The sequence below is a fragment of the Mauremys mutica genome, chromosome 19 (genome assembly GCF_020497125.1).
Source record: "Mauremys mutica isolate MM-2020 ecotype Southern chromosome 19, ASM2049712v1, whole genome shotgun sequence".
Classification (NCBI taxonomy): Eukaryota; Metazoa; Chordata; order Testudines; family Geoemydidae; genus Mauremys; species Mauremys mutica.
In genome coordinates this window covers 10,802,709-10,815,493 of record NC_059090.1, presented here as the reverse complement: position 1 = coordinate 10,815,493, position 12,785 = coordinate 10,802,709, and the positions used below count along the sequence as shown (strand labels likewise).

Here is a 12,785-nt window from a genome sequence, read left to right as displayed (position 1 = left end):
AGTGTGAGGCCCAGCCTTGCTACAAGCTGCATCACTGCTGTTACAGCTGCCTGGTGAGCACATGGCTGGCTCCAGAGCCCCGTTCAGTCCCATCCCCACCAGGCATAGAGGAACAGTTCTGAGAAGCGACTATTTCATCAGCTCACTAGGGATCACCATGCGGTGCATGAAGCCAAGGACAGCGTGCCCTTCGCAGCTGAATGCTGCCTGCCCACATCTGGGGAAGAGGCAGCAGTCCATCTAGCAGCAGGGAAATGATAACCAGCACAACGCCCGAGGCCGTTTACAGCCTGTCACTGCTGCATCCCCGAGATCACCAGCCAGATCCTTCCCCACCTACCTGCCACCCTTTTCTTCCTCTCTGCCCCGAGTGCAGTCCTAGACAGTCACTGCCCCACTGACCCCAGGGGAGAAGTGCAGGTCAGAGTATTCCCCCACCTCTCCACCTTGGTCTTCTGACCAACAAACCTTGTTTTTAAGCTTTGCAGGCAAAGGTCAAACTCAGCATGAGGCTGCCTGCTGCTTGTGCTGGGCCTGCTTTGGGGGCACATTCATCACAGGGAAGGATGGCTGAGGCAGACAGAGGCACAAAAGCGCTGCAGTAAACGAGCACCAAAGCCAGCTGAATGGCTGCATCAGGCCAGTTGTCATTGCTTATTAACCCTTTCGCACTGCAACACACATGCTGACTGCCTATGCTGAGACCCTGCACCGGCATCTTGAAGGGGATAGCAGTGGCCAGGGATCTCTCTACACGTCCATGGAAGATGGATATTTCCCCTCCTTCCTCTTACAGCCAGACCAACTGTAATTCGCCCTCTGCTACAGGTTCAAAAATAGTCTCAGCATCAAGTGCATTGACAGACTGGTGCTGGTAGCTAACGAGGCATCTCTGACCCTCTTCGCTCTCAGTCACTGCAGCACCGTTCAAATGCCAGCGCGGACCGGGGGAACGAAGGGGAGGTGTATATTCCCTGGTACTCCAGGGGCAGATTCGGATACTATTGAGCATAACGACACCTTCACAGCTAGGCCTGCTGAAGTCTATGGGACTAAACCAGAAGAAGGGAATCAGAACTGGATTCATTTATCACTCCTACCTAAAGCAGAGAAAATATTGCAGAAAATAAATCATTGCAGGGAGAATTTGCTCCATTTGCTTTAACTGGGTTCTCACCCTAATACTTCGACATCAGGAGGCTTTTAATGTCATTGAACTGTGCGAGACAGGTCCTAAAGCTAAACAACCACCCTGCTAATGGTCACATCTGTCTTCATCACCACATCACCCTCAGTAGAATTTTAAACACAACACAGAGGGCCAGATCCTCTGCTGGGGTAAATCAGTGTTGCCCCATGGACTTTAACGCCACTTTATGCCAGCTACTGATTTGGTCCAGAGTCCGATGAGATGACTGGGATTTGCACTCACAGAGAAAAGCAAGTTAAATCCCAAGGTTTTTGCAATCTGCCCCAGGGGACAGTTGGCGGGAGCAGACGGGGGTGCTATTCACCATTGAAGGAACAGAAATATCCACTACAAAGGTCCCTGAACAAATCAGTGTCACTGAAATGGCAACAGAGTCAGAGTCACTGAGTAGAGAGGGGCTCTTTGTGTGGCAAGCGCATGCAGATGTAGCGGCCTGAACCCCTGCTCTCATTGCAAAGAGTTGATAAGACAAATATACATTGATACAACCTCCCTGCCACTGAAATTCCACAAGGGTTTTTTTTTTTTTTTAAACAATACTTCTATGGTCCCATCACTGCAGCAATCATTGCCTGCTTTCCCTCTCTTCTGTGCAAGCATCACCCCAGACTAACTTGCTTTGCAGTGACAACGCAGATCTTTGTCAACAGTGGCCCTGATCCTGCAAGAAAGTCAAATAGGAGCATGGGGCCTTTTTGTGCTTATACTGAACTCACTGCGGGATTGGGACCTAAAAAATGCTGTTCTCTAAAGGGACAGAACCATACACAGAACTAATCAAAGCTAGTGAACACTGTCTTAGGTTGAGTTAGGAATGAGAGGGTGGCAGATTTTGGGTTAAAACCAGCAACGTCCCCATCAGGGCAAACATTTGAGTGTACGTTTTTAATGAAATATATAGTGAAAAAGTCTCTGCATATTGAAAACAGTTAGTGGAGGGGCTGGCAGGCCCTGAAGATTCTCCATATCTGGGCTTATTCCCTGGATCACAAGCATTTGGGAAGGACCCACTTTATATGTTTCAAGGGAATTGTTTTAAAATAGAAACAATTTTTATACCTAAAAAGTTAGCCAAAAGTTGCTTAAAATTAAAACACAGCAGCCAGGAGAAATCACAAACTGGAAACTGCAGCCCTAAATGAAGGGCAGTTTGCAATCCCTCGAATTTTTAGGGTAGCACTGAACACTGGCCCTAGTATTGCTAAACCACATTCCCTACACATCCCAACGTGTAAACAGTATGCAGGGTATGAAGATCACACGCCCACAGTCCAGGATGTGAGTGATGATACATAGCATGAAGGTCACCTGCAAATGACTTAACCCAAATTGCTACACTGACTCAGGATAATCAAAACTTCCCTCCCCCTTCCAAGTTCCATCAGTCAGAAAGGTTCACTCTCATAACTCTGCAAAATCATTCTTGCATTATCTCATGACAACGCATTATTCCTGTCAGTCTGTGCCTCAGTGACTATTGTGCATGTGTACGAGTGATGCTTTCAGTTCCCCAGGCAGCTTTTCTTCACACACACACACACACACACACACCCCCCCTTGAGTGCCCTGTAATTGCACCACGACTGTCACCACAGTACAACACTTGAATTAAAAAAGAAATTCAGCCTCCGTTCTGTACACTCTGTACAGATGGGGGAAAAAAAGTCTACTTAAATGAACCCATGTGGATGATTTAGTTGGTGTTGATCCTGCTTTGAGCAGGGGGTTGGACTAGATGACCTCCTGAGGTCTCTTCCAACCCTAATATTCTACGATTCTATGTGCTGCAGATAGATGCAGTTACTAGATCAGTCACACATGCACGCAGAGCTGGGACTACAACCCGGTTCCTTCAGCTCCAAACATCCTGCGTCTTAAGCTAAGGGAGAACCGTTAGAGCAAGTAGACACTAGAGAGTGACAACTCTCTCATTCCAATATACTTGCTTTGCCTAGTTGCCATGATGAGCCTATTTATGCCAACACAAGCAACACGCACAGAGGGTTTTAAAACCAGGACAACCCAGACTTAAGACATTTTTCACCAGGTAACTTCAGAGGGCTTTGGGCCAGGCCCTAGATGAATCCAGGTCTCACCTTCCTTTGAGCCAGTAGTGGCTGCAGCCGCAGCTGTCCCCGAAGCCCGTCCCACGGGGCTGGAGTGTTTCCCAGCCTTGCCGGGAATTTTAAGTCCACTTGGTTTCAGCATGTTTGTCTCGCTCTGTATCTCAAGCTAGTAGCTGCCCGTCTCTCGGAGGGTTTTCCTACTGCCACCCAGTCAGGCTTCTAGATGACGGACCCCTTCTTCCATCGTCACAGACCTGGAGAAAAGAAGAGCACACAGACGTCAAACTCAGTTCAGAAAGGAAAGATGGTCTTGTGGATAAGGTACTAGACTGGGACCCAGGAGATCTGGGCTCATTTCCCACTGCTGTCACACATTCAGATTCACAGCGTTTAAAGCCAGAAGGGACCATTAGATCATCTAGTCCAGTAGTTCTCAACCAGGGTTCCGCAGCCCCTTGGGGGTCTGTGAGCCCTTACAGGGGGGCCGCGGTGCTTCGCGGCTGAAACCCAGTGCCCCAAGCCCCAGCGCTGAAGCCAGGAGCAGCGCAGGGCTGAAGCCGGCAGCTCCCCCCCCAGCCGGGAGCAGTGCAGGGCTGAAACCGGGAGCCCCTCCACCCCCCTCACTGAAGCTGGGAGCCCACACGCAGCCCCTAGCCACCTCCTGCCTGCACCCGAGCGGTTTTCAGACTTTTTGAACTGAGTCCCCCACTTTGTGTTATATTTTTGGTTGCATCCTCCCACAGCCCAGACAGGCTGGGTGGCCTCCTGAGTGAGTCACGGGAGGGAGGTGGTGCTCCCTCCCTGGACCCTGCTGTGCGGAGCTGGCTCGAGCCCTGCCAGCCCTTACCCCCCCCTATGCCCAAGGGTCCCCCCGTCCCCCTGCCCGGAGCCCTGCGCTCCCTCCCCCCGTCCCCACTACCGGGCCCCGGCCTTTTTAGAGCATGCTGAGGGGGACCTCAGTAAGAAAAAGGTTGAGAAGCCCTGATCTAGTCTGATCTCCTGCATATCACAGGCCATTAAATTTCACCCCAATGCCCCTACATTGAACCCAATGACTTGTTAAACTGAAGCATTTCAGTCCTCGGGAGCCAAAACTGCTGCATGCCACAGGCAGAGCACAGGAGAGATGAGGTGCCACCCATGCGGAGGACAGGGAAGGGACCGGGTGAGATATGCCCAGATGATCCCAGAAGGTGCTCCATGGTCCATGCCCCATGCTGCAGAGGTGGGGGGGGCGGAATTCCTCCTCGACCCCAATGACCAGTTTAACCCTAAGCATACGAGTGAGGGACACCGGCCAGGCACCTAAGAAAGGGGGTTCTCGGTAGCACCTCAGAGCACCGCTCCATGCAGTGACCTCCAGCACACTCCCTGCGTGACCACAGGCAAGCCAAGCTCTCTGTGCCTCAGTTCTGCATCTGTAAAATGGGGATGATAAAACTTCCTTTGTCTGCCTCATTTATTTAGCCTGGAAGTTCTTCAAGCCAGGCACTGACTCTCACCCTGCATATGTACAGCACCTACCACAGCAGGGCCCTGGATGCTGCTCTAACCTTCTAGGGCGTTGGTCCAAATATCCCAAACCAGGTTTCGAAAGAGCTCACTAAAATTACCCGTCTCTTATCTGAATCCTAAACATTCAAAATTAACCTGCCCAGAGCCAATCCTGCTCCACAACAGAAGTTTTGCTGGGGACGTCATCAGAAACAGGATAGAAGCCTGGCTGCTGACATGGAAGGCATGAACATTTCTTCTCACTTAGTACTAAGCAAAACGCATTCCCACAGAGCTCCGGAAGCACCATACTAAAAGGATAGCAGCACTGTCAGGACATGGGGAGAAGCACAATGTAAAGAGGCAGCTAGAGCTCATGGATTTATCACAAGACTGGGAACAACGATCTTCTGAGGTGTAGCCCTGGCTCTGACACCGAGTCACTGTAGGGCACTGGTCAAGGAACTGATCTGGTGTCAGCCCCCCACACCAAAATCCGTGAACACAAGCTGGGTGAACAAGAGGGAGAATTCTGGCAACGCTCCAGAGGCCGCAGCAAGTAGGTGTAGAGAAGCAGGGCCGGCTCCAGACCCCAGCGCGCCCTGCACGCGCTTGGGGCGGCATTTTGCCGGCAGGCGGCTCCGGTGGACCTTCCGCAGTCATGCCTGCGGGAGGGTCCACCGGAGCCGCCAGACCAGCGGACCTCCCGCAGGCACAACTGCGGAGGGTTCGCTGGTCCCGTGGCTCGGGTGGACCTCCCGCAGGCATGACTGCAGAAGGTCTGCTGGAGCCGCCTGCCGCCCTCCCAGCGCACCCTCCACAGGCGCGTCTGCAAGAGGTCCCCCGCAGCCGCGGGACCGGCAGCGCGCCCCCTGCGGCGTGCCGCCCTGCTTGGGGCGGCCAAATTCTTAGAGCCGCCCCTGTAGAGAAGAAGGGCACATGGGAGGGGAAAACACAAAAACAAGGAGAATTCCAAGTCCTGAGTGCTTATAACTACACAGGACGCTCGGAGTACGTTTCAGCAAGGAAGATGTCCACATGCCATCAGCTTAGGGAACCAAGAGAGAGGGGAATTCATAGTGATGGGGGGAAAACCACCAGAGGTGAAATTTAGAGATGGGAGAGTCCTATTAGGCCATCTAGTTCCTCCTCCAAAGGCACGGCACGATTGTTCTCACGGTATTTTTCCTCCTATTATTTTATCCAATCTCGTTTCAAGCAGAGCTTCCAGCACTTCTCTTGGGAGACCAAGCCACATTCTAATAGTTCACACTGTCATATTCAGCCTAAGTGCTTCCTTTATTAATGAAGTGCTGTTACTCCTAGTTATACCCATTCTCTCCTGCACTCCACTCCACCCACATCACCCTGGTCTTATTTTTCATCTACGTGATTTGATGTTGCATTTGGGAGGGATTTATGCTATGAATTGTAGCAGAAAAGCTGTTTAAATCCATCCTCAGGACCCAGGTTCACAGGGTGGGTAGGTGAAGGGGGAGGGAGAGATTTAACAATAATTTAAGACAGAAGAAAGAAGCCTCACACTTTATCAGCCTCATAGCAGAGGAAGCCTCAGAATCCAGGGTTTTGCAGTTACAGCCAAGCTAATTATAGGAAGTTTATAATTTATTCCCTGAGTTCAGCCTGCTCTTCTGTTTTGCAGATTATCTGTGAACAGACTTGGATGTATTTGTTCATCATTTGCAATGGTGAGAATACCGAGCAAGCATATTGCAGCCGATGGGTTTTTCCATTAACTATTTGCGTCAACTAAATCTTTAACTATTCAGTGTTCCTGGGGTGCAATTGGCCACATAAGTCACATGATATTGTTTCTACTCCCTGCTGGGATTGACCGTTTTTAAAAAACAAAACAAAAACCGGAGAAGGGAAACCAAAGGGTTTCAAGATGATCGCTCAAGCGCTTCTGGCAGAAACCTCTGTGCAAACCCATTTTGGGAGGGTTTTACTTTCAAAACACTCGATCAATGCTCACAAGCAAATGAACACCAAGGAAATTCCTGGTTTTCATTCTGATCAACAATGTTCGCCCGGACACAGCTTCCACGCTTAGCATGAGCCATAGGAATGGGCAGAGGGGCAGCGAGGATGAACACAAGAGCTGAAACAGTGTTACACGCTCAATACATCATGGCCCAGATTTTTCGGAAAGTGCTCAGCCCCCACAATGGGGGCCTGAGTCTCAACCGAGCGCCTCTCCCATTAAAATACCAAAAGAAGTCCACCTAATTTTCAAAAGACATCAGCATGATCAGCTCTTAAGAATCTGGCCAGGAGGGTCACAATGGGAGTCTGCTGGGTGCCGGGCACTTTGGAAAATCTGGTCTTTAGGGAGGCGCCTACGTGGGAATGGAGCTCTTTTGAAAAATCTGACTTTAATTATGGGCACTGAGCCCTTGAAGATCTGCCACTCATGTAAACAGATTGGAAATGCCTCACGTATTCCTTTCCCCCTTCCCACACACGATCACATTTGCTCTGGTTACAGCGCTTAGCTTTTCAACGCAACCCCATGAAAGTGAAGGAGACTAGCATTCTCCTGGTGCAACCATCTTAAAATCCCCGCCTCCCTCTGGGGAGACGTTAGGCCTGCCAGCTTGGGTTCTTTTGCTTTCATTTTTCCTCTTCCGAGATGATGCAGACCATGGGGATTTTCTAAATCTCAACTAAATTCTTCCCCGGTCCTTTCCGGCTAAAATCAATGGCTCTGTGTGTTCCCACAGCCAAGAGAAAACACCCCCGGAATACGCGATATGAAAGTCCCTTTCTGACAGCAGAAATTTTATATTCTCTCTTTACAGCCAAAGAGAAGAAGATGAATCTGCGTTACCTCGGCACACTCGCAGTCATAGGAAAAAGGGAAATAGCTGCCAGCTAAGTGCAGACACAGAAAACAGCTTTCTATAAAAGCAACGCACCAGAGTACATAACCCCGGACAGAATTGCTTCAGAAGAATCCTAGTTAACCATCAAAGCAGCATGAGTAAAGGAGGATGCAATGATGGATTTGCTATTACTTTGCACCCCTGTTACAGGAAGTGTTTGTTTAAGATTGGAGAGCAAGCGAGAGTGGGAAAGCAGGAGTGAGAGAACAAATAAAAGGGCCTAGTTGCAGACGCCTTTGTCAGCTTTGTTGGCCGAGTTCTGCTGCAGGAGCCCCTGCTGATGAGCCGCTCCGCTCTCCTCAGTAAGCATGAAGCCCTGCCCCCCATATCCAACCCCGCCCCAGCTTGGCTTCCCATTGAAGGTAAGCATGAGGTGCAAAATTCACCTCCTGAATCCAACCTCTCCTCCCACCCCCCTTTCAAATCAATGGGATATTCCAATCCCAGGCTTCGGTTCAGCTCACCAGTGAGAGACCGGGTCAGCCACAGAATACAGATCTCGGTTTGCAAGCAACCGTCACAGATGCATGTGGGATTTGGAAACAAAATATCCTCCGAAGCACTGGCGATACGTTCCATAAAACGTAAAGGCAAAATTTATCAGTGTGGACGCCTACAATTTAGATTCCTAAATCCACCTTTAAGCAACGAAACAAAAATAGCCTGATTTTTTCCTCTTATGGCTATGCATGCCCACGTTTGCAGGATCAGGGCCCGAAAGCAAAAATATATAAAGAAAAAGTAGCCAAAGGTCCCAGCTCACCAGTACTGACGGGGACAAAGAGACCAATCCCTGCCATGCAACATGCTGCCTATGAATACAATGTGCTGTCTGAGAAGTGGTAGAAAACAGACATTATAAAATACTGACTCATGGGAGTAACCACAACTTCAAATGGGACTGCTTGTATAAGTAACAATTAACAGGGTCAGATCCTGGTTCTCATTTTAAGCTCTTCCCTGCTGAACAATCTTTAGAAACCCAACAGCTCGTGCTGTTGAAATAGGTGTAACACGCCAGCTTTCCACGCACAAGTACAATGTACGGGGAATGCCAGGAAACCAGAATGTGACCCTCTAAGGGGGAAGCCAAGGGAGTAAATAGCCTCTCATTCATTTTTAGGGCTCTCGTGACCATGCAGAGACACAGTTGCATTATGCTCAAAGGCTCTGGCACTTTTAACAGTAAAGAGGCAGCTTGTGAAGCAAAACACACAGACACACACACTCCTCTATTCACAGCTGCTTTGCTAATGAAGTAACCTTGACTCCGGACACGCTAACGGCAAATTCATTTTGTGCTTGTGAGATGCATCCCCCCATCTACTATGGCTAAAAGATAAATGAAATTCCAAATGCTGGCAGATCATCTGGGCAAACAAACATGTTGCAGGACGTTCCCCAGTGTAAAATCCCCTTATGTATGTTTTTAAAATGAAAGCTGAGATTCTCACTTAATAAAACCCCAGGTCCTGGAGTCATGTTAAGTAGAACACCAAATATTGCTAGACCTGAGATGAAATGAAGAGTTATCAACACCAGAAACGACGTGTAACTGTTGATGGGAAGGGGAGGGGGAAGGGAGAGCACAATTTAAAGGTTTTGTGGGTTGCAGTGGGGTTCAGGGCAAAGCATATAAATCCTGGCAGAAATCGTGGGGGGGAGACATGACCCCTCCCCATGCGTCAGCTCTGATCAACACCATCTCTGATTTTTGCCCTTTGCACTTGGTTCAGCTTGGCCTTTGCAAACAGTCCGTCTGTTTCGCTTTCTAGTTCTCAGGCACTAGCTCAATCCCGTTGCAGCAATACAGAGGAAAAGTTAAGTAAAAACCTTTCCCATGTAATTTTTTGAAGTGACGCAAAAAAAAAAAAGTTTTGTTTTGCTAAACCACTGCAGATGGAAAGGCACTGAGTTGAGAGGTGTGATTGGGTGGGGTGGTCCCAGTGGTACGAGGACTAGCTCACTATGCTCCTTGTGTCTCCGGTCCATGGGTTAGTGGTAGTGCAGGACTGCTTTAATATCAAGTCATTTATTGAAGATCCCATTACTTAAAATATGCACATAAGACCCAGAAGAACAACAAGGTGGACAAAGATGTCACGGCAGCTGCAGACAAACTCCATGGGCTTTCAATTAGCTTGAAGAGAAGGAATAAAGGAAAAGTTTACAACTAAATATTGCCTCTGTATTGAAGAGGATTACGGGGGATGAAAGAGTCACATGAACGAACCTGTTTCATTACTTGGCGGTGTGCTCCCCTCTGCAGCTAGGAGTGTACCTGGCATTAACAACATGGTAAGCTACCTTGTTTCCCGATTGATGTGCAAATGGGTTCTTGGGAGAGACCCTACCAAGAGAAGCAAGATTCTTTGTGCACGTGTGGGTCGTACTCGCTCAGCCAAGGGAGAGGGGGGGAAAAGAACCACAAAGCAAACATCTGACCTGAAGCACTTATTCCCAAAAGGATGGAAATAAGCCATTTTCAGATGTTAAATTCCAGTGTGGCATCCAATACTGCAAGGACTATTGGGAGGACGGAATAATTTAGGAGCCTAAGTCTCAGTGCAAATTAATGGGACTTAGGATCCTAAATTACATGCTTTTGAAAAGTCTCCCCTTATGTTTACAGAGGGACAGGCTCCTTGCTCCCAGTCATCTTTGCCATTTCTGAAAGCTGTTCTCCCACTTGGTTGGAAGTAAGCTGAATTTGGTAATCTTCCAGGCATGCTACAAAAGACCCGTTTGATATAGTTTTTGGAGAGGGCTACGGGTATACGTCCTATAATGAAGAAGGGATGAAAAGGTCTCTCTTTAGATGGCAGCAGGATGAGTTCCTGCTGGATGAGAACTTAATGCTGCTGGGACTTTATGGTGTTAATGCTGGTAGGGCACCTGAAGACTTGGGTAGGTTTCCTTCTTATTTTAAATCTGACTGAATAATCCCTGTGGACCGAATGCGTTTGGGATTACTCAAAAGGATGGAAAAAACGGATGTAAATATTTCGGGCTTGGACTGCCCAGATGTAGGAGAGCTCAACACGCAGCTGTCCTAACCTCGCCTAGCTCTCACGGCTAGGGAAATCCAGAGATTTATGAGGCTCTGGGTCACACCACTTATTAAGTGTGTTCTGCAGAATTAATGACTTACATGAGGGACGTTATTTATTGCTAATTCTGCTATTACTTTATCATGTAGCACTGATAGGACTTGACTTAAAAAAAAAAAGAATATCAGTGACTAGCTAAGTAATTTTTATTCTAGGCTCCCTTTAAACCAAAATCTTATTGGGGTGGGAAGGGGCATCTCAATTTTTTTAAACATGTGACTTAAGTTGGTTGGTTTAAACAATTTTTGGGTAAAAAATTACATTTATCTTTATAAATAGGAATTTTTTCATAGAATCACAGAAATGTAAGGCTGGAAGGGACCTCAAGATGTCAGATAATCCAGCCCCCTGCACTAAGGCAGGACCAAGTACACCTGAGATCTCTGACAAGTGTTTGTCCAACCTGCTCTTAAAAACCTCCAATGATGGCAATCCCACAACCTCCTTAGGTAACCAGGAAAAGGGTGAGGAAAAAGGAGGGTGGGGGGAAGGAAACCAACATTTTTTTTTTGAAAAATCACATATATGAAAGTGTTAATGACAAAAATTCAAAGTGAAAAAATGGTTCCTTTTAACAACCGTGCAGAATGAAAATTACTCCAATATTTTTTGAAATTTTGAAGGGTTTTTTTGCTAATTTTTCTGCCCTTTTTTGACCAGCTCTACTTTTCGCTAATAAAGCAACTAAACAGGTTACTGGTATATCATTCATTTTATAAAAAAGTTAAGTCATATCCTACGCTGTAGTCATAACCTACTGCAAATCTCCCACTGATACTCTTTACACTGCTCCCAGAAGTGTGCCAGATGCTTCAGAGAAATGCAAAGACCTGGGGGAGGAGGGAAGTGGGGCAATGTGCCCTGGGCCCCAGAGGGACTCCCACGAGAATATAGTATTCTATAGTATTGCAACTTTTTTTTTTTTTAATGGAAGGGGCCTCTGAAATTGCATTGCCCCAGGCTCCCTGAATCCTCTGGGTGGCCCTGGATGAGCATGGTATATACATATAGAACAGAACATGATATCCTGACTCTATTAAGTCAATGGCAAAATTCCCATGGATTTCCAAAGGGAGCATGAATGAAATCCTTGCCCTGCCCCAAAGTCTTATTTGCTGATGCAACACAATGAATGAGAGTCGCTGAAAACGTGGCGTGAAGCAGAAGAACATGGGACTCCCAGTTATGGTGCACAAACACATCTTGCTGCCCACCCAATAACAGAGTATAGGCCAACAGAGGGGAAAATTCTGCCCTCAGATCGTCACAGCACAGAGTTTAACAAAACAGAACAAAAAACCCCACTCTCCCTACATGCAAGGAATTGCCTTTGTTACCATAGGAATCCTGCACAGTTCAGAATATCCGAACTCACCATACGTACCAAAGAGCAGAATTTGCCTTGAGAGTGAAGTAATTCTGAAGGCGAGGCTCAAACTGTCCAGGCCTTTGTGAGGGACAGGAAATGAAGCCGGTCAAAATAAAGAGGATGATTTGATAAAGCCAAATTGCGGCTTTGCTGATATCAAAGGAAAAAGCAGATGCTGAAAACAGAGAGCAGCTTTATCTTGCTGCAGATTTAATTCCATAAATTGTTCCATCTGATCCAACGTGGTCACGCAGTCACCTTTTTGCTTCTCTAATAAAGTTACTGACCGCTTGTCAGAGATAAAATAACTATTTCTAAAGCGCTAGTTAGATTAGGATTAAATCCTCAAATTTAATCAGTGCATGACAGAACGGAGGAAGAAAAGATATTCCTTCCTACTTAAGACGACCAGAATCACTCACCAAGAAAATATTTTCTGTGATAAATAAAATGGAGACAGGATCCTTTCCCAATACCTTAACTGAGAGAAAAGAGTGGCTCTGTGCTCTAATCAAGTTTTTAAGGGAAGGGCACCCTGGAGTGTTCACTGGACTACACAGTACTCGTTTGGCAAACACAAGCTTCTCCCTTTCCCTGGTTAGGAGTCAAAAATTTCTTGATATGGTCATA

General features: G+C 47.5%; 1 protein-coding gene across 4 annotated transcripts in view; it reads right to left on the bottom strand.

Moving 5' to 3' along the window:
- CLIP2 (CAP-Gly domain containing linker protein 2) overlaps positions 1–12,785 on the bottom strand; it is a 124,244-nt gene that overhangs the window by 97,717 nt on the left and 13,742 nt on the right. For all 4 annotated transcript variants that reach the window (XM_044993825.1, XM_044993826.1, XR_006574377.1 and 1 more), the window contains one exon: positions 3,307–3,530. In XM_044993825.1, coding sequence (XP_044849760.1) covers positions 3,307–3,418 — 112 coding nt within the window. In that variant the 5' untranslated portion in view covers positions 3,419–3,530. The remainder of the gene's footprint in view (positions 1–3,306; positions 3,531–12,785) is intronic.